The 22,321-nt window shown below is 46.4% G+C and overlaps 1 protein-coding gene across 2 annotated transcripts; it reads right to left on the minus strand.

The window, feature by feature from the left end:
* Positions 1–1,263: 1,263 nt before the first annotated feature.
* Positions 1,264–20,821, minus strand: AMOTL2 (angiomotin like 2). Of its 2 annotated transcripts, none has more exons than XM_035133256.2 (10): positions 20,550–20,821; positions 16,855–17,694; positions 13,573–13,840; positions 10,014–10,158; positions 8,751–8,843; positions 6,995–7,290; positions 6,190–6,482; positions 5,276–5,475; positions 4,651–4,827; positions 1,264–3,468 (listed from the first exon to the last, which is right to left on the minus strand). In XM_035133256.2, exons 2-10 carry the CDS (start codon positions 17,601–17,603, stop codon positions 3,410–3,412), a joined length of 2,280 nt encoding a protein of 759 aa, XP_034989147.2. In that variant the 5' UTR covers positions 17,604–17,694; positions 20,550–20,821; the 3' UTR covers positions 1,264–3,409. The 2 variants fall into 2 exon arrangements, with proteins under 2 accessions (XP_034989147.2, XP_034989148.2); XM_035133257.2 differs by lacking the exon at positions 20,550–20,821 and adding an exon at positions 19,473–20,460.
* Positions 20,822–22,321: the final 1,500 nt, after the last annotated feature.

Raw genomic sequence — 22,321 nt, forward strand, 5'->3', positions numbered from 1 at the left:
TCTTGTCTGGCTGCTCATCTTCCTTTTGGCAGGAAGTGCTAAACTAATGAGTGCCAAGGAATTTTCCAGTGCCGTCCTTAAAAACTTCCAGTGAGTAAGACTGCCCAACCAGCCCAATCAGGTTGTTCCACCAGCTTCTCAGACAGGAAGCTTCTTCTAATGCCCAAGTTGAATCCAGCTTCCCTGCACTTCAGCTCATTGTTCTGTGATTTTTTTTGTTACATTTCCTAAGTGGTGTTATAGGAAGAGCGGAGAACCTGCAAAGACCGGAGGCTATGGTCAAATCAGAGTTGAGGGACCCTTGACAGAGTGAAGTTTGGTAGGCTCGGTTCTTCATTAGCTCCACTTCATCTCGTGCAGGTTTAGCGCAACAGCAGGCAACAAGGAAATCATCATTTAAACTTTCCCACTACCCAAGCCAGGTACAGTGATGGTGTGATATATAAATTTGAAGTCTTAATCCAGAATTTCATGGTTAATGAGCCAAGGGATTCCCTTCTCCCAAAACATTTAATTGAATGTATTGATTCTGGCCCACTAACACCTACCCTAAAAAAAAGGCAATGAAAACAAAACCACGGTTCCAAAAGACCCACAAGCGGGCTAGGGTGAGCAAGGGCAATTCTATAATTGTGGAGCTGCCAACAAGAATAACTTTTTATGCATGCCTGCAGTCTGAATATGTTGCATGAGTAATGTTACCAACATGCTCACATTGCATTCCAAAGAGCAAATGTAGCAAGCTGTTTAGCATGTTGGACCTGGAGACATAAATCCTTGGTCACCTTGGGCTTGTCACCTTCTCTCAGCTAAGCCTACTTCACAGGGATGTTGTGAGGGGAAAGAATGTGGAGACAACGTATGCATAGGTGCCACTGAGGTCCTTGGGCTGAGGAAGTAGGTTATGGAGTAAATCAAATCCTATACATGTCTATTCAGAAGCCCCATTAAGTTCAATGGAGCTTAAGTGTATAGGCTACAGGGCTACAAGTCCATACACTTACCTGGAACTAAATTCCATTGAGCACAGCACAGGCTTGCTTCAGAATAGAAATGTATACGATTAGGACTGCATTATGAACCACAGAGAGAGAAAGAGGAAGTAGCTTCTTAGGTAAATTCCACCCCCAAGCTGTTTATAGAGCTTTTATGAAGGAAGTTGTGGATCATGCCCAGAAGACAACAGGGAAGGACAAGTGTTGCAATGTGTGGATTTATTGCCCTTCCCCTTCTCAATCACAATGGCATAGAAAAGAAACAGTCTTGCAGTTTATTAGACAATATTTATTTATTATTAAAATATTGTTATACCAAGTGGAATGCTACAGCAATCTCGGTATAGGGCGGCATAATAAAACGGTCAGGTTTACGTTTAAATACTTAAGATAACTTAAAATGCACCCAAAATAAAGGGAAAAAAACACCCCTCACTGTCTTTGGCAGAAAAAAGTTCACAGCACAAAAATACTTAAAACAGGAATACCAATATTAATGCAAAATATATTAAGCTGTGTATCTTTCTCTCATAACTTTTTTGCTTTGTTTTTGTTTTTGTTTTACTTTGTAAACAATGCACAATAACTGAACACCTTTTTACATACTTATATGAAAGGGGATGTTTTTGTTTTTTGTTTTTTTAAAAAAATGCAGTTGTCCAGCAAATGCACACGTTTAGCAGAGACAAAGGTGTGTGAAGGCAGAATCAAGAAAGCACCAAGGTTTGGTGAATATTGCAACTGACTACTGCCAGAAGCCAGCTGTCAGTAGGCAGGGGAGTGTAAAAGGCCCCTGCGTGGTACTGCAGATTCTGGAGTGGTTCTAGAGAAATGATATACCAGTAATCAGTCCTTGTCCAGAACTTTTTCTTAAAGGCACATTCGTGACACAAAGAATCTGCATATTCACTCGCATCATTCCCACAAATGCCTTTTTTCTCTTTTAGAAAACTACTACTAGCTGCTGGCCACATTCTCCACTTCATAAACACACAAGGCTCCAAGCACAAACCCCCACACACATACCGCACCGTACTTCCCTCGCTCTCTTGAAATAGTTCCAATTCATTTCTAAATGATTTTCGCCTGCAAATTAGCATCCCTTAGATCAGTGAGAGGCCCAAAACATGATCCTGCTTTCAACCAAATGGCATTCTCTGCTGATGGGAATGGCACGTTTTCTACAAACTGGGGATCAGGGCCATTCATTCCAATACAGCTGTGCTGATTTATACCACATGGGATGCCTCTGCCTTAAAAAAAAAGAAAAAAGACAACAGCTTGGAAACAGCAATCCAGGAAGAGAAGCACTTGGCTTGTGGCTGCTGTTCAAACAAAGAGCAGGGAAATTCCAGTCTGAAGCATCATGGGAAATTGTTTCAAAGGAAATGGAATCTGAAGGACTCTGAAGGCGGATATTTAACTCCGGACAAACAGGATATGAAATGGAGGAAAAGAAAAAGCAAACACTGGAGAAATTCTGAAAACAAAACAAGGGGTGGGGGGGAAACTAGTTCAAGTGATGTGGAGCAAAGAGAGAGATCAAGCAGATCCACTGCAGATATCATAAAGCGGACAGGAAGAGCCAAACAGAGGGGCGGTGGCTGAAATGTTGATTACTATTTGGGCTTGTTCTTACATAAGTTATTTACAAAAATAAAGACAAAGATGGGACCCACCTCCTCTTTCCCCAGTACCTGTGACAGGCCATGTGCTACCCCCCCAGGCAATGGGAACACACTGCTAGCAATCGCCAGTATCGGCAGCAGTCTTTCTGCCTGGGAGCTGAAAGGTGGACAGGGGGGCGCGGGGAGTGGGGAGGGGAGAAGGTGCAAGGAATTCGTTCTAGCCACACCAAGCACCAGGCAAACACTCTTTGCTTACAACAGCTTACACTTCAGGTCCAGGTACCTGCCAGGAGCCCAGTGATTCAGGAGTATCAACCCGTTTGGTGGCAAACCCCAGCATGCCCCCCCCCGGCTGCTGCCCTGCACTCTGCAGCACGAGAGTCCCACTTGGCTTCGCCGTTTGCCTTCCCATCTCTTGGGAACACCAGTGGCTAAGAAAGTCATGGAGCAGTTGCTTCTGTGCAAGGACTGGCCTCAATTGATGGTGCTGCAGCTGCTGCTCAGTCCACAGGTGGAAGGGAGAGACCTGCCTGGGCAACCGTGAATGCTCACAACCCAAACAGAGGTATGCTGCTGCCACAGCTCTATGCCTGAAAAATCAAAGGATCAGCGTGGGGTTTTCCACTAAGTCCTTCTTGAAAGGTCTTTGCCCTGCACGCCATCCTAATTCGCTGAAGGCTTCCTTCGGTCCTTGCTCTCTTGATACCGTCCCCTGATAAGGCAGCAATCTGCTAAGGAGTGGCAAGATCTGGTCATGTGCTCGGAGGATTCCCACTCCCCAGTTCCTCAGATGAGAATCTCCACCATGTCCGACAAGTCCACGGCTTTAGCAGCTGGCAAAATCTCTGCGAGGAAAAAGAAATATAGCCCATGTTACAATGTGAAGCGTTTTGCGGAGGAGTGCAAAGCTTTGCAAGGCAGCAGTGCAAACCATCAATGAACTCAGTGTGTCTTCTGCAGGCGAACCTTTTATCTTAATGACAGAAACTAGGGGGGGGGGAAGAGGCTCAAGAGCAGGCATCCCCAAACTTTGGCCCTCCAGATGTTTTGGCCTACAACTCCCATGATCCCTGGGCTAACAGGACCAGTGGTCAGGGACGATGGGAATTGTAGTCCAAAACATCTGGAGGGCCGAAGTTTGGGGATGCCTGCTCAAGAGCCATCTATTGAAAAATAACTTGGCAAAAAGGCAATCTGCTGGGGGGAAAACTTGATGGCCCAAGTCACTAAAACCTGCAGCCGTTCCCTCATGCTAATTGAACACATGGTACATTGACCTAACCATGGGCACCTGTCATTCATTCAACCCACATGTTGGAGGAGGCTGTTCAAATCCGCTTATGAAGCTTATACATGCCTGGGAACCTTCTCTTTGTAGGTCCAAGGCAGGGGATAAATATATTGGGTTTACAGCTCTGAGTGTGGAAAGAGCCACCCCAAAACAGGTAGAGGTAAGTACCATCATCTGAGGAGGGTGGGATGGGTGGAGAGTAGGAGAAGGAAGACACTCAAGATTTCGCCTTCCTGTCTTGAATCCTCCTTCAGAACTTTCCCTCTCTGCGCCAAGCTATTCCAGCAATGGGAAGTGGGGGACATCTGGGCTTTATTGTGGAAAAGGGTCTCTAAGAGACTACTAAGGAATTTAGGGAGCTTTAATCAATGCAGCCTTTCCGCATAAGCCTTTGTTTAATCTCCCCTCTCCCCCCCTCTCCAAACACACTGCCCCCACCATCACTTTCTGCTCCACCTGCTCCTAGAGGATAATCCTGTACTGCATTGCACGAAACTCATGATTAGTCACTATGGCAGGAATCTGGATCCTGGCATTTAGCCTGCTGAAAGCAGCTCTGTGTTCACCTCTTAGCTATGTGAACCTTGCCTGGCATCCCTGGTGGGGGGTGGGGAGGCAGTTCACAGGGTTTACTGCAAGCACAGCTATTAGCGGAGCCCATTAGGAGATTGGCAGGCACCGACCAGGGTAGCCTCACAGCCGCACTCTGTAGGTTAGAGCAACCGCTGGCACTCACCTAGGGAATGTGCTGCACTGCCAGTGCTGGCGCTGCTTTCAAGCTGGGGTTCATCACATTGAGTCCCCTCGGGTAAGCCTTCCGTCTGCGTACTCCCATCTTTGCTGCCGCGTTTGGCATGGAAGGCATGAGGCACACAAGCTGATGTGGTGGCTGCTTCTACTGAGGCTTTGGGTGCTGGAGGAAGGAGAAAAGGAGCCCCATTTAGATGAGCAAACACAACAGAAGTGAGAAGAGGTTTGCAAAATTTGAGGAGGTTTCCAAGAACAAGCCCTTGTGTGGGGTTTTTTTTGGAGGGGGAGGGGGTCCTAGAACTATATGCTAATACCCTCTTCTGCATTTTATCCAGAACATGAGCACCCACAAGTGTCCAAGATTTGCTTCCTGAAACTGACTCCTAAGCAGCACAATAACAAGTGGGTGCTGAAGAATGCCAATTCCATATAAAATATTTTGTTGTTGTTGTCCGACTCTTCGTGACCCCATGGACCATATAAAATATAGCTACCATCAAGTGTTTCATGGGAAGTGTAACAGGAGGTAGTAGGAAAAAGCAGCCTTGTATATGTTCTAGATATAGACTCCCTCCCTTCCTTTGCCTAGCATCAAGCAAAGCCTCTATTACCTGGACTTCCTCGGGAACCACTTTCGCTGACAGAAGCACCCGGCCAATACTGGGTACCAGAGGCGGCAAAGATGGCAGGCACAGATTTGGCAGGCCGCAGGGAGCTCTGATTAGCCTTGCTAGGGTCCTTGCGAGAGCGCTGCTGCAAGACTTTGATGACAGCATCCTTCTCGAGTATTTGCGCATGAAGTACTTTTAACCTGGGAAGTGAGTAGGGAAAAATACAATGTGAGGAAAAAGGCATGGGTGGCATCAGAATATGCAGGAAGCAGTCTCTCTCTCTCTTTTTTAAGCATCTGAAGTTGAGCCCTGTGGGATCAGACTAAAGGAACCCAATCTAGTTCAGCATCCTGGTCCATCCAGAGGCCTATGGAAAATTCAGAAGCAGGACAGGTGCCCTAAACCCTAATGTTGTATTTTGTGGTTCTTGTTTTTAATCTGCAAGCTGCCTTGAAAGACAGGGTATATATATATATATATATATATATATATATATATATATATATATATATATATATATATATATGATGATAATTGTTTCCCCAGCAACTGGCATTCTGAGGCATGCAGATTCTGAAAGTAGCATGCAGCCATTAGCACTCCTAACAATGGAGAAGAACATAAAAAAGATCCCTCCTGGATCAGAGCAGAAGCCTTTCTAGGCCTAGTTCTCCTGCAGCTCAATGGAGATTTCCCTCCAAGCCCTGTCTCTGTTTTTCCTGCTGTTAACTAGTTAAGGGACTTCTCAGAGGCACCAGGAGCACAAGCTCCCCTCTGGGGTGTTTTTGCAGGATGTAAGCAAAGAAGCCATTTTTTCAAGGCATGCAGTGCGCCAAGGGGACCCGTCATTCCCTTTGCGTTGGGACCAGAGCAGTGGACGAGTAACCCTATATGCCATCTCATGCAGGGCTAACCTGTTCTCCATCTCCTGATGTTTGTGGGTTGCCAGCAGCAGGTCCTCGTCAAAGCTGCTGTTGGGCGAGTGGTGTGGAGAGTGGTTGATGATGGTGGTGTCCCGCTGTGCGGCTGCCGTGGCAGCGGCATCCATGGCAAACTGCCTCATGGTGCACTCTTCCAGGTACTTTTGCTCCCACTTGGTCATATCAGCCTCCAGGGCCAAGATCTTCTCTTCTCTTTCTCTCAGCTGCTCAGAGAGCAGGTGGGGGTTCAGCTCGGGTGATGCTCCACTGGGGGCTCCCATCTGTCTCTAGATCATCAGTGAGGAAGAAAGGGCCAAGTGAGTCTCCATTCTGGGCTACTGGTGGAAACAGCCTATTAACACACCCACAATAAGGTGCTTGGTGTGGGGGACGAATTAACAGTGCAAACCCAAATGTATCCACTCGGAAGTTAAGTTCCATTCACGCCACTGGGATTTATTTCCATAACCCAAACAACTTTTGAGACTTTGGGCGCTTTTTAGTTTGAAAGCAATCCACATCCATTAATCCTATTATTTTTAATACCAATCTCTTCAGGATGTTCAAGGTGTGGCTCCAAATTTGCCACCCAAGGCTTCAAGACCCCCAATGCTATTGGGTTGGAGAGGCCACTGTTCTAATATTTTATAAGTATTTCCTTTCAAGTTACTGAAAAGTGAAATGGATGGGCATCTTTCAAGGGGATGAAATAGGATTACAACTCTTCAGAAATTGACTAAACAGCCCCAACTTGGAAGCACAGGGTTTCTTAGCCTGGTTGCTTGGCCTTTCTTCTCACCTGCTGAGCCCGCATCATCTTCAGCTCCTGCTCTAACCGGGTGCGGAGACGCAGTTCCAGCTGCTCGCGTTTTTCGCAGGCGGCTTGGAGCTGGCCCAGTGCCTGCTGCAGCCTCTCCACTTTCTCCACATACGCCCGTTTCTTCCTCAGCTCGTCCTCCGTTTTGGCGGCCCGAGCCTGGGCACTGCTCAGCGCCTGTTCCAGCAGCTCTGCCCGCCGGCGTTGGTCATCGTTCGCGCTGTGCAGCCGTGCAACCTCCTGCTCTAGCTTCTCCCTTTCCTGCTGGTGCTCATAATCTGGGAGGAAACATGAGGAAAAGGCAAGGTCGTTACAACCAATCCATGGACATCATGGGGGGGGGGGCAACACAGCCAAAAGCCAACCACACAGTGTCAACCAAGAACTTTTAGCCACCACAAACTAAACGAGCCATTCAACAAGTCATGGGGAGAGAAATGGGTGTTGTCTGCATTCTTAGTAGCCATTGACTTTTAACTTGTTTAATTATTTCATGGGGTGTGGGGGGAGGTTACATTGGACCTGCGCCCAGGAAGCTGACTGACACCATAGTGCACCAGTTTGTGCCAAGATGCTCTGCTCTTATACTATGGATCCTAGGGATCAATGCCCTGATTTAGGTGTTCCCACACTGTTCGTTTTCCATGATATGATCATGATGGGGGCACCATGCACATTTTGCACAATGAATAAAAAGAAAAACCTGTGGGAACTTGGCACAGTCATCTGAAAAGCTTTAGTTATGGTTATAATTAACTGTATTTGTAGTCGCTTTCCTCACAAAAGCAAATTGCACGAAAACCAATGTATGTACTTGCCTAAAATAAATACTACTTAAGTGTTTGCAGTTTTATGCCGTGCATGTCTGGACTGGCTACAGAGCTGCCTCCCTCATACCTTACCAGGAACCAGGAGGAAAAGAGCTCTGGCAGTTCCTGCATCGGTTCTGGAGATCCCTTCCCCTCACTCTCATAACTCTGAGCAAGGGAGCTTCTTCCCAGACCACAAGAAGTGGGGTCAATATAAAGCTAAATCGATACAAGCAAAGGGCTGGGGCATGGTCCATAATTTAGTTTCAATAATGAAGAGCCACTAACTACATAGCCATTGGTGTATATCCCTTTTTACTGCAGCCCTAACAAACTTATGAGGGAGTAAGTTATTTCTGAGTCATTGCGCACAGGGGATCTTGCTTAAGAATATCAGTTTTGCATTTACAAGGCCAGGAAGAAAGATCTGCTTCTGAGAGGGAGCTGGAGAAATCTTCAAGGACTGAAGGCATTTCCTTAAGTTGGATATTGAAAACTTAAGAACAAGTACTATCCCCATCCCTTGGCAACTATCTCTCTTTTTTTCAAAAAATTCAGAACAATAGCAGGAGAGAAGGAGAGGGAGAGGGAGAGAGAGAATGAACAAGTTGGGCCCAGGACTCTCAACAGAGGGAGTGTAGCTTGTGTGCTGGAACAGCCGTAACAGCCACTGGAATGCAAAGAATCCAGGTCACACTGATGGCTGTGGTGATTAATGCCTCTAGTTTAAGTGCCAAGAACAGCTTAGCGCTCTCTGGGGAATGGCAAAATGCTTCCAAGAGAGGATCCGCCTCCTCTTCAATCTTAAAGGGACCTTTAGTTTTCCTCCCTTCCCAACCCATTCACAGGAAAGCATCAGGAATAAGGACCATAGCGTTAAAAGACAAACAAACCCAGCCCAACGGCAGAAGCCTTTTGAAGAGACTTACTTTGGGCAATAAGTTTTGCCATAGTCCCTTGGTTCCCTTCTTGGTTTTCCTGTGCCCGGCTGGCCAGCTGCTTGTTTGCAGATTCCAACCTCTCTGTGGCAAATTGAAAGAAAATAAATAAATCAGGATTTACTTTATTTCATACAGAGGTTCGTGGAGTAATAGAGAGGAGTGGTATAACCTTTCAAGTGATGGCAGTCTGCTACCAATATGTGGTCCTCCAGATGTTGTTGGACTCCAACTCCTATTGGCATAGCCAATGGTCAGGAAATATGGGAATTGTAGTCCAACAGCAATCTGAAGGGCCACAAGTTTCCTGTTCCTGTTACAGACAGTAATGTCAGGGTTGTATGGCTACTAGCAATGACTCTTTGATGGATCAGAAAATCTTTGTTGTATATATTTAAAGTAGAACCAGCAAGACTTTGAGTTCAAAGCCTTGGGAAACTCTTACCACATTTTTTGCTTTGTTGGGTTTCTTTATTATATTTTTCTTCTAGTGCCAGGGTCTAGAAACTTAGTTTAATTAATATTGGATATCTCCCCCTAAGAGCATGCCCACAGAAATATATTGGTAAGTAATGCAAGTCCATTTATTTCAGGAGGTCTACTCCCAAGCATGAATAATGTCTGATATTACCCAGGGTATTTAATTCTTTTTTAAATCATGTGACTTCCAGGGTCTGCCAAGCTAAACAATGCAGGTTGGAAAGTTTCCCAAACAATGGTTTGGAGGACTGGATAAGCCATGGGCTTGCACACTCCTCTGCTCTCATGTGCACAGCTTCCTTCTTTATTGTCAGCTCATAGCTAAACAGATTCCCATAGGCATACACACTGCAAAATCACAACTAGAAGCCCACAATTTAACAGACAAGATAGAGAAGTCACATGCAAGAGGAGGAGGAAATGCACAAGTCTGTAGCTCATTCACAATTATATGAATTGAGTCAGGGCCTCTGGTGAGCAGAAATGGAATTTGACTGCCTGCCTAAGGAGTTTGTTTTAAAGCAGGAGTGGCTAAACTGTGACACTCCAGATATTGCCAGACTCTGAAGTTTTATCAGTCTCAGTTAGCATGGGCAATGGACAGGCATGATGGGAGTTGTAGTACAACACCTGAAGGTCCACAGATTCCTCCACCTCTATTTTAAAGGTATACAGGATTGGAAACTTCAATCATGCATGCATCTTCCTTATAACAAAAATCTCCTCTACACAGATATTGGGACCAAGTATACTAGGCCATCTCTGTCGTCTTACCTTTCAGATCCCGGTTGAAGTCCTGCAACCGCCGCATCTCTCCATCCTTCTTGTTCCTCATTGCCTTCTCCAAAGCCTCTCGCTTAGAAGATGCCTTCATTAGGTTTTCATAGTCTTCTGAAATTCGCTGAATCTCTGTTTCCAGCTAAAGAAGACAGCAAAGAGACTTTAGTTAAAACAAATAGTCCTGTATGAGAAGATATATGCATGCCCCTAAGAGATAACTGCTCAAGATATGTACTTTGCACACTGAATGGGAATACAGGCAACCATCTCTTAATACCTGGAACTTGGGTTCCGAATATAGATTTGAATTTTGTAGGCTGATTTGATTCATGAAAGTACTGCTCAGGAAGGCGAAGCACAGGAAGAGCATGAAAAATGGCAAGACATGAATAAAATGTAAAATGCAATATACAGGGAGATGCTGCTTATTATGTACCTGTCCCAAGATGCTGTTTCTGAGCAAAACCTTGTCCTTTTGTTGCCAGATTGGTTGTTAATCAATAATACTGCTCCATTACAGCAGTATTTTGCATGTATGTACACAAGCAATTAATGGAAAAATATTTACTTTTACATTTAAAAGTTGAGACTCTTGAATTTGGAGTAAATGGACACCCTCACTGAACACAAATTCCAGCATTTAATGAGACAACCCAATGCCATTAAAATGGTTTCAAAGCAGTTTAAAGTTTGTATGGGACACTTAGTTTCATCTCTCTCTCTCTCTCTCTCTCTCTCTCTCTCTCTCTCACACACACACACACACACACACACACACACACACGCCTTCTCACCCAGATATGCAACTAAAATACCAGCCCAAAAAGCACTCAATGTTCCTGGATTCCACTCCAAGATAAATCAAACAAGCCACTGTGCAATTCGGATTTCCTAAATGCCTCTTCCCCATGCTCTGCTGCTTTGCTCAGTATCTAGCATAAGCTGGGGCTTGAGCTCTCAGCAGTTAACAGGGCTTGGCGCTTATTTTGAAAACAAGCAATAAAATTCACCCGCTCCCAGAGCTAGAGTCTATCAGTGCTAGATAGATCCAAATGGTGCTTGTATATTCTGCACTCTTTCCTTTCCTCTTCCCTCACCCCCCACCCCCAGTACCAGCTGGCAGGGTCCTGACATCCAATTATGTGTTCCATTTTTACCCCTTTCCTTTGCAGCCTTGGCACATTCCCTCTGCACCCCCACCTCTGCAGCCCTGGCACGTGCCCCTTACAGTCCCCAAATAACTCGCTAGTTCAAAAGGGAGCAGTCTCACCCTTGGCTGAAGCTGGGCCACAACAGGCCTCTCCTTGTGCGCCTTTGCACAAAAGGCTTTCTGTGGCTCGCCTTAGTGCAGACCCCAGCAGGGAGGGCTTGATAGGGAAGAGGGCACAACTGCTAATAGAGGTGGTGAATGGACTCTTTTCTAGGCACTCAACAACTGCTGCAGCGTAAGACCTGCTGTGTGCTGTGGTGCTTGCGCTCCACAGCTGCTTAATGGGGAGAGGGGGGGTGATTAAACAAAATTAAGGGAGATGTATTTTCACGACAGCTGTTCTGGGGAACAAAAGACAAGAGTCAAAGGATTTCAGGAAGCGCTCCTGAAGACAAGGCTAGGGCTGTGAGGCATTTTATAGGGAGCATCAGGACTGCTCCCAGCCACAATGGCTGGTTCATAATGGCCTGGATATGCACTTTCGCTACAGCATACCCTCCAACATTTATCTGATGAAAATAGGGACGTCCCATTCCATAATAATTTTACTATACATTCCATAATAATTTCACAGCCCAGCCACTCTGGGTGGCTTTCAACATATATAAAAACAACAAAACATTAAACATTAAAAAAAACCTTCCCTATGCAGGATTGCCTTCAGACAGCAATGAAAATAGAGACATCCTACGATACCCTCCAACATTTCTCCAATGAAAATAGGGGCGTCCTAAGGAAAAGCGGGACATTCCGGAATCGAATCAGAAACCGGAACGGCTTCTCTAAATCAGGGACATCCCTGGAAAATAGGGACACTTGGAGGGTCTGCTACATCAAGGGGAACAGTTTGAGGCCCACACTCCCTTTGGGGAAACCTCTGAGAGCCACATGCCTTTGATGGCAGGACCAGAGTCAAAATTGGGCTAAGCAACGAATGTAAATTTTAGCTCTAGTAGGCTAGAAACACACCCATGGTTCTATCATGCATCCATGCAAGCAAGCAGGATGCATTTTTAGAATTCCAAGGAACATTCCAGCCAAGCAAAAACATGTGTGTGTGTGGGGGGGTGTAGAGCAGGACTAGTAAAGAGTATAAACTGGGAGGGTTCCAAGGGCCACATGTGCCCCCCCCCCGGCCTGATGGCCCACACTTACGGGCCAGAGGTTGTTGACATGACCACCTTCCTTAAAAACTAAGCCAGCTCTCTGCACCTAGTCCTAAAATCATACTGGGAGATACAAGCTAGCTCTGTAGCCCTATTGGATAGGAGGAACACTAAGAAAAAATTCCAACTTTAACATTCCTGGTTCTTTCAACACAGTATGTAAAGAAATCAACTTTAGCTGTGAACCTTTCCTACAATTTAAAAGCAACCCTCCTGCTATAGTTCCCCTACAAAAACTGGTGCCCTCCGGACCTTCACTTTTGCTTCAGTTTTGCATATTGAGTACATATGTTGAGGATATAAAATTATTCCATTGGTTTTTAGGCTTCAAAGAAATTACATTCATCTGTTTTAATTGTGGACAAAAACCTATGTGCTTATGTGATATATTGTCCCCTTTCCTATAGCCCCTGCTTGGATTTTTTAATAAATAAAATATCCAGCATCCTGAGTTGTTTCTTCACTTTTTTCCCTGGTTTGCTACAGTTCCCAGCATCCTCAGCCAGCATTTGCTGATGGTCATAGATGCTGCACCTCTGGGAGGAGCCATGGTGGGGAAGGCATGTTTGCAGTCTTGCAACCAGCTATTGAAGAGAGGCAGTCAAGAAGTGGCTTTAAGGAATCCATTTCTTACGCTAAACAATGGATTTAACCTCTAGAATAGCGGCTGCGACTCTTTCTCAGTCCATGGGCCACATTCCCTCATGGGCAACCTCCCAGAGGCTACAGGTCAGTGGCGAGTGGGGCCAGAGGCAGAAGTGGGTGGAGCAAAGAATGCAATTCTTACCTTTGTATAGTGGGCTGCATTCCACTCATACAAGACCAGAGGCTTCCACAAACACCCCCACCCTCCTCTCCACCCTCCAACCAGACAAGCAAGAAGCATCACCACCACTCAAGGATACATTCCAGCTAAGCAAATACACCAGATGACAGAGCACCACAGACCCGGTGAATGGTACGGCCAGACAACACTTGAAGACCAAGGTGGCCACATCAGACCCTGCCCCTTGGGCCGGACGTTCCTCACCCCAGCTCTTGCACCTCGAGGAGCAATTGTCAGGCTTGGAGTATCTTGCCTGGAATAGCTGCAACCCATAAGGGGCTCTGTATCTCTTGCAAGTGCTTTGGGTCGAGTGAGCTCCTCAGAAAACGACAGCTATGCCTGCTCTTTTACCTTCTGTATGCAGCTGGCTTTTTCGCTGTAGTTTTCCACTTCCCTCCGCAGCATCTCGTTTTCCCTGCGAAGCTTCTCGTTCTCTCTCAGCAACGTCTCGTTGTCCATCAACACGGCTTTCATTTGGGACAAGTGGCTACTGGCAGAAGCAGCCTGGGCTGACATAAGAGCCTCCATCCCAGCAGGAGTGAGAGACCCCAGAGGACTGTGGCACAGGGCAGCCTGTTGATGGTGCAGGTAAGCTTGGGGTATCTGGGCCTGCATCACTCTATAAAGAAAGCAGAGGTGAAGGAATTAAAGGCAAGCACTTTGGGCAAGAAGGCCTGAGCCCTGATTTTTGCAGCAGTACTGTGCAAATCCTAGTTCCAAGCAGGTACCTGATGCACTCAAATGAACAGCCCCAAAAACTAGGCCTCAAGGATACGGCAACTTGAACTTATTGCTTTAAAATCTAATGGTACAGGGACTTTTCACACTGACTTTTCACTAACAGTATAATCCTATACATGTTCAGTCAGCGAAAAATCCATGAGGCTTACTCCCAAGCTCAGCAATTCAACTAAATTCTTGCTAACACGATGGGATTTCCACCCACCTTCCCATCTGCACCCTGGAGGAGAACTTTCCAATTCACAAGGAGAAATGTCACAATGCCACTACACTGAATACCACTCCAAGGGTCTGGGGAAGCAAGCCAGATTGTTTTAGACTCCTATTGTATTCCTTAATAAATTACTCTTCCCACTCCCCCACCCAGGGTTATAAGAGGCACATCAAGAAAAGATTCTTGAATAGCTCCCGATTTATTTATTTTTGAGAAAGACATAGCCCCTGTTTCATAAGACATGGACTCCTTGGGATCAGTCAGTGCCAACCACTGATTTAAAAAAGTAACTTTTCACTGGCCAAGTTTGACTGTGAAGGAAAGTGAGGGTCAATAAGAATAGTTAGGAGGAGGAAAAGAACTGAGGTAAAGAGGAGTCCATGTTTAAATTAGAGCCATAATATTTTCACAACCATTGTATCCTTAAAAGCTACTCCTTCCCAGACTCCCTGTGTTTGTAGAGCAAACATTATCTCACTCATCATTTGGCACATGTTTAAAACACAGAGTACAGAATTGCGTTGAAAGAAGCAGCCACTCACCACAAACTTTTACAGCTCCTGGCATTAAAGAAACCAGTATTTTGATTCACAATGAAATATATATTGCACAATCCATAAAGGAGAATGTGCCAGTTTGAAAATTTTGTATACATTAAGATTCATTTATTATTCTGCAGATTTGATTGATAATTTTGTGGCAGCTAAGATTACTACTGAAGTTACTTGTACCTGGATGCTAAATCCATTTACTTAGGCTGCAATCCTAAACACCTTAGAGGAAAGCCCACTAACAGAGTAAATATGCATAGTACCATGTTGTCAGAGAATTAAGCCAACTGATGTCAATGGGTGAGCGTTAATTGTGACGGTATATACCTATCTATATGCTAGTTACTCAAAAGCAAGCCCCACTGAGTCCAATAGGGCTTACCCAGATTAAGCTCCAGTCCTCTCCATAATTATTTTGAAGTATGGAGAGGACTGCAGCTTAATCTGGGTATGTTCAAATGGTCAACAAAAACAAAATTGTTTGAAAGCTCGTTATCTAGGTGCAATAATCAAGTATGGCCTGAGAATATGAAATGGGCAATTTAGTAAATCTAGGAAACATCTTACAAATCAAACATCTGCAGAAAGGACAGCTTGAAATTCTTAGAATTCAAATGACCACTTTCCTGAATGGGAAGGTGTTGTCCAAGAATATATGATTTCATCTGACTGAGGCTTATTCAGACATTCTTGTGAAGTGATCTTGGAGCAAGCAAGAATAAATGCACCTTCCTCTCAGCATGTAGCCACCGCCCTCTTCTTTTGTTCCTCTGTAAAGTCTTATTTCCTGTCTCCAACATTATCTCTTCCTGTCAGCATTCACTACCATTTGCCTCACAGAAAGCAAGCCATGGTTCTGTTCCCAATCCCCACCCCATGATTCTATAAAGGGGGCTGCTTTAGCCAGCAAGTCACAAACTGTGGCAGGCAGCTGTGAAGCCAGCTATAAATGTCCTAAGACATCAGTAGAAATAGAATATTCCTGAGCAAGTAAGTCCTTCATATGACAACTTCAGAATGATGTACAATGCCAAAGATCAACCTTCAGCATATTCCTAGTATGGTAGTGCAATTTACAATCTTGGAAGGGCAATGGCATGTTAATGAGATAGGATAAGTCCCCCATTTTCAGGGCAGGGCAAACTTTGGTCACCTTGGTTCCACCTCTGAAAACACTCATCGCTTACCACTCTCTAACCAGAAAAGGTTTTGCAAAGAACCGCATGCAGTTTCTGCTAAACAGAACATTGTTGCTCTCCTTTCCCACCTTGCTTACATGTGTCCTAGATTTAATCTCGCATATACCATCTTCCTAAATATGAAGCCGTACAGGAAGAATAGCAACTCTTTGACTCCTCCCCATCATTTTGTGCATGACTTGATTGGCTAATGGTGAAGCCCTGACCCGCCCTATCCCAAAACAAAGCCATGTGAACTTTGAGCCTTTTCACTTAGTTGCTTCATAGCTGAAGCTAAAAGTCAATGAAGCAACCCTCTTCTCTTTTATAGGGTGCTTAGTTCCTTCAAATATTTCTATGCAACTTTCTCCTTCTTTGCTTTCCTGGGACAATGAACATCTTTAGGTGAATGTCTATCTCTTTTTGCTTTGTTACCTTTGTGGGCATGAAGGTGGTTCCCCTATCAGTCAACATTCACTAGTACCCCCTTCCAAAGTATAGGGTGGTATATAAATTCAATCAATCAGAACCAAACATTCAAGCCCACAAAGAGAGGTGGTTTCCACAATTAAAGGTATATATGAAAAAACAACAACACTGGAAGCTAGTTTATACCTCTCAAGCTGATCAGGTACACAAATTTTTGAGTCTGTTATCTCCCATCTCCCATCTCCCACATCCCACTTCCATTCATTACATTTCAAAATCACTTCCATTCTTGGAAAAAGGGAAGGTACTTTCCAACCAAAGGAACTGGGTCAACCATGCAAAGCAAATTATCAGTTCTCCTCAAGCACCTTCTGAACACTCGCCAATCATGAATTTCCAGCCTTGTGTCAACCGCATGACTAACCCAGTCCACCACCTAAGTCTCTGTGGAATCATCCCATCTTTCACCAACATGTGAGACACACGAGGGTGTGTAAAGAGCAACAGTGTGATTGGTTACCTGAGCTCAGGATGCTGAAATGCTGGGCCTTCTCTGAAGTGATGCCTGGGGTCTGGGAGGTAACCCCCTGGTGCCTCCTGCGAAGGGATGACATAGGGGTATTCTGGAGGAGGCCCTTGAGATTCTGGTGCCTCGGAGAGCTTCCCTCTAGGGACAGAGAGATGGTGGTGCCTAGAGAGCTGAGGGTAGCTGTGAGAGGAGCTCATGTGGTTCTGAGCTTTGGCTCCGTTCCTCTCAAGCGACATCTGCAGGAGCCGTTCACTGAGTGACCTCACATGCCCGTGCTTCAGCTCCTTCAGCGACTCGTCCTGGTGTGGGCTGCTGGCGTCCGAGATGTAGGCCCTGCGTTGCCCACCTTCAGCGTGTGCCCCAAGCGCAGCAACCCCAACTTGCTCGCCTCGTTGCGAGGCGTAATACTGAGAATGCGCTTTCGCCTCCTCGTAGGTGGGTAGCTCCTCTCCCTTGTGCTGAGGCTGGTAGAGGTGGTACATATTATTCTCCAGGTAGAAGTGGTCGCCATGGTGCTCCTGGCCCTGTGGCTCCTGCCGTGTGGACTGCTGGACCATCTGGCTCTCCTCCTGGGTGAGGCTCTCGAGGGAGGACCGCGGGCTGCCACCACTTCCTCCTCCACGCAGGGCCTGCTGCTGTATTGCTAGGAGAGTGCGGTTCTCTGTGAGGTTGCCGTACCTCAGCTGCTCCTGGATGAGGCGGTGAAGGACAGTCCCAGAGGAATCCTCAGCTGTCCTCATTCTCAGCTAAACTGGCTGCCCAAAAGCGCTTTCCAAAGGTACAGAAGATACTATCCCCGGAATCTAACAGCGATGGCCCAGCCAAATGATCCTGAAAGAGAACAAGAGTCAGTAGGGATAGAAGGCACTGCTTGGTTTAGTCTGCAGGAAGAAATCCTTCCAGTTTTCCATCTTGAGCTTTAAGGGACTAGGACCTGGTTTTTAAAAAGGTCACATGCCCCTCATGAAGGCCACCTAAGCTAACAGGGTTGTTGTGAGGATGAAATCACATATCTTCATATGTTTCTTGGAGAAAAGGTGGGATGCCAGTGTGGTAAACATTTGTTTTAATTGCATATTTATATCTGTTGTGTGTCTTTCAGACTTTTTTGGGGTAAATGCCATAAATAAATGTGTCTCAAATAGGGCTTTCTTCCATCTGTTCTTGGGCTTGTAGCCCTGAACTCCTTTGCAGGATAGCAATCTATTGAAGATCCTGTGCATCTCCGTTCAGAAGAAAGTCTGGTTTCAATGGGACTTTCTCCCAAGTAAGCATGCACAGTATCACAGCTATACTGTGGGGAATGAGCAAAGTGGCGTGCACTTTTCAAATCTAGTTCTTCCTAACAACCTTGTTAAGTAGGCCACGAGCAAAGAAGCATGATTGACTCAGGAAGCATCAGCCAACAAATTACAATAGTAATCTAGAAGTTGCAGGCTGCATTGGTTCTTTAAAAGTTCCCAAGGTCTTATTTCAGAATGGGAAGGAAGGTCAAGTATCATGTATAAGGTGTTTGCAGAAGGCTCATTCCTATTTAGGCAAGTCTGTTACCTGTTTAACAATCATCCTATCATTAGCAATATCCTAAAGAGGGACCATCTACGAAGTTTGCTGCAGAAAATCTTTCATCGTTGAGGAGTCACAAGTCACTCAACCAACACACAAATATTTTACTCAATGCCAGAATGAAAATCAGAGCATGAAAATGGTCTCTGGGTAAATTCCAGTTAAACATTTGTTTCCTTTAAATGAGAACAGAAACCTCACAAAGAAGGAATTGTCAGTGCTGCAGAGCGGCCAGTAGTTGCAGTTGCTACAGGGTGGCTCCACAGCTGGAAACCAACCCACGTCCTCTAACTTACCTTCTGATGCACAGAGACTGACACTGGCCAAGGAAAGGCACTCTGCACATGACCAAAGGCATTAACGTAAGCAATATTTTAAAACTGCATAATGCCGATGGCTCAACTACCAGGGTCACAGAAAGGGCAAAGCCAATTCCAATGAAAGCATGCTCATCTAGTTTACCTTAGTAAGCTATTTGGGAAACAAGGTCCTGTAAGGGAAGTGGGGAGAGGGAAAACTAACAGGAGATGGCTAATTCTGTCCACCCACCCTTCCATCCTCTAATGCCATTCTGCAATGCTATATTAAGTCCTTGTACTGTAAGGAGTTGAGATTAATTGCATAGGTGAACTCTATCCCCAGTTAATAACCAAATGGAGAAAAAAGGGGTATTAACAAGTAATTTTTGGAGATTAATTGAATTGCAAAAATTTTAACAACCAGACATTATTGGGTATTTCTATAGCACATTGAATAGGACAAGCTGCTTCATGGTTTTTAATTGCACTCATTTTATGAGCTCCATAACTATTTTCCAGGCAAGGGGGCTTAACGAAAGGAATAAATATTTCTACTGCACTTTGCAGTGTATAAAGTCTGATACAGTACACCATTATCTTGATGCTAGATTCCAGAAAGGGTCAGGTACTTTTCTTTTTTTGCAGCAAATGTTAGCTTATTTCTTTTTAAGGAGAGTTCACCTTAAAAGGTGAACAATAAACGACGGATCAATCCAGGCATGTCCATCGGCAGTTAAGACTCACCGAGCTCAATCCTAGGAATGGGCGCACGCACAGCTTTTAGCCTTAGGCTGCAATCCTATGCACGCTTCCCCGGCACTGCTTTGCTAGACTGCTCGTCTTAAGTGCCACCAGCCTCTTTGCGTGCTTCCTTATCTTAACGATCTGCGACAAATTCTACGCTCCGCTCCCGTGGAAAAAAATGCAAGAAGTCTCCCTAAGCAGCTGCAGCCAAGGCCAGGATCCCGCTGCGCCCCCACCCGTCGCCGTCCTTCCAGCCCAAATGCATGTAATGGAGAGCGATCGCCCGAAGCGCACTCAGCAGATTGCCATCTGCGCAGTATTTCGAGTTTCCCCTGCCTCGCTGCCCGCTCTTTGTTTTCCAAATAGTTCTGCCCTGACATCATCGGGGTTTGGATTGCAATTAACATTCCTGCGAAGTGAGAGCGAGAGCTCCGGGCAGCAGCGGCCGGCCAGACAAAGCCAAGGCGGCCGCGCGCGAGAGGGATGCCCCTAGCAGCACCTGCCCGCCCAGCCCACGCGCGTCCCCCAGCCCCAAGCAGCAGCACCCTAGTCCCACGCACCCACGTCTGGAAACGTTACCTGCCGCGCACTAGAGCAAGATTCAGGCAAGGCGATGCTATAATATGCAAGAACAGGAACCGACAATGAAGGCAGCCTAGGAAAAGTGGGGGATATTTTTTTCTCCTTTTTTGGTGGGGGGGGGAGGGGACACCAAAAGGAGCTGAAGGGAGACGCACCTCCAGATCAGAATTTTGGAGAGAAAGCCTGAAAATTTGTCCAAGGCAAAGCAAATAGGGCAATCGCTTTGGAAGTCTCCCCCCCCCGGTTTTATAGCAAGAATTTGGGTTTGGGATGATTTGATCTCCCACCAGTATGTCACCAGACAGACGCCACGGTGAGAGGCGATTCCAAATGCGGGGAAAGTTGGCCGCTGCTTCGCAGTCTCCAGCTATGCCGAACTACATATGTCACACAGCCATTCCCGGTCTCCCTCCCTCCCTCCCTCCCTCCCTCCCTCCCTCTCTCTCGGGCGCGCTCCCCTTGCTTGCAGTCGCTCCCGCGTGGCGCAGAACTTACCGGACCATCGCAGCCCCACAATGGCTTCGGCTTAAACTGCGGGCACGCTTCGGACCCGCTCTTAGCGCGGGACAGGAAGCGAGGGCTCAACCCCAGCAAACGTCCTCCGCCGCTTGCGCGCTCCTCCTGGCTTCAGCCCCTGAGTGAGCCGAGGGGGTGCATGTACAGCCCCGCGCAGCGCCTGCCTGCCTGCCTGCGTCCGCCCCTGCTGGAAGGAAGGCAAACTGAGCGCACAGCCTGCCTCCGCCAGCTGTAATGAGAGCCGGGGAGGCTGGGCCGCGCGAAGAGGCTGCTGCTGCTGCTATGCCAGGAATGCGAGAGCGCCAGGTCCGCCTCCCCCCACTCCGCGATCAAAAGCTGCTCGCTGCAAAGAGAGGCTTGTCGCGGCGGCTCGGCAGCCTTGTTCGCTCCCGTGGTTGCGCTTAACGCCAGAGCCCGGTAGAGGGCGCGACGCTGCGTCCCCACAAGCCGTGCAGCCGAGTCGGCGCGCGACGCGGGATAATGGCCTGACGCCTCGCTGTGCGCAGGAAGGAGGCCACGAATGCGCTGGAAATGTTCATTTACTATCTGAGGCCGAGGGGTACGCAGATATTAAGAGGGACTCCAGAGTGTAAAACTCACCTAACTTCCCTAGTGCCTCCCATTGCTTAAGCCTTTTTTCCCAACTCAGCTACGTTTTCTTCTAAAAGGGGGGCAGGGGGAGCTTGTTTTGTGAGGAGTCTCCAAAAATAACTTAGTTGCTCCTGGCCGATTCTAAGTACATCTTCTAGAAAGCGGAGGTCCCCCACAGCCAGTTTATTTAAGACCATTACTGTACAGTTTAATAGAGGAAATATATTTTAAGCAATATGCAGCAAATTAAAAAAAAAACACCAATTACAAAAATGGGCAATGAAGCCCTCAACACAAACTGCCAATAAAGTGTGAAGAAGTGTGCATGCACATGAAAGCTCATACCAATGACAAACTTAGTTGGTCTCTAAGGTGCTACTGGAAGGAATTTTTTTTATTTTGCCAATATCAGTACTGTAACTGGGTCACGAAGAGTCGGACACCACTAAACAACTGGGTACTGATAGTAACTGCTTCTCAGACCTCCCCACTCAGCCTCTTACTATCCCAAACTCACCAACTATTGCATGAGCAAAGCTGAACTGGTCCCCTGAACTGGCTGAGGGTAGAGCTTGCCTTTTATGAGATTTGTCAGGCTGCCCACAGCTGTGTCCTATTCAATCAACAAGCTGCTCTTCACACACCCAGTTCCTCGGCTTAGGGGGTTGAAAGAGGTGGAGTTGCACAAATGCAAAAAGATAGCAAATATGACTCCTTCCACTCACAGTTCTTCCTCAACTTTCTACACTCACCTCTCCTCTTCCAGCTGTTTTGGAGAGGATCCCAAATTTTGGGGTTCCTGCTGTTTCCCTGTCCTTTGGCAGGGCTGCTTACTTTTCTGGGCAGGCCTCAAGGTCTGATGGCAAGGCCTCAGGCTTACTACAGTTGTGCCCCATTCAGCAATCCATCAGCTGCTGAAAACATCCAAGTCCACACTTAGCAGAGAAGGAGGATACTCCATGCAAAAAAAGCACCCACCAATGTAGGGCTTTGTGACTGCAACTTACCGTATACACTGTGCTGAATCTCTACTGTGCTGCTTAGGCTAGCGAGGATTGGTCCCGTTTCCCCTGTGGCTTGTGTACATTGTCAGGCATCCTGAATCAACATATCTGACCCTTGAAAATACCTCTATCTGGATGTACCCCAACAGTAATGGC

The sequence above is a fragment of the Zootoca vivipara genome, chromosome 5 (assembly GCF_963506605.1).
Source record: "Zootoca vivipara chromosome 5, rZooViv1.1, whole genome shotgun sequence".
NCBI classification, from domain to species: domain Eukaryota; kingdom Metazoa; phylum Chordata; class Lepidosauria; order Squamata; family Lacertidae; genus Zootoca; species Zootoca vivipara.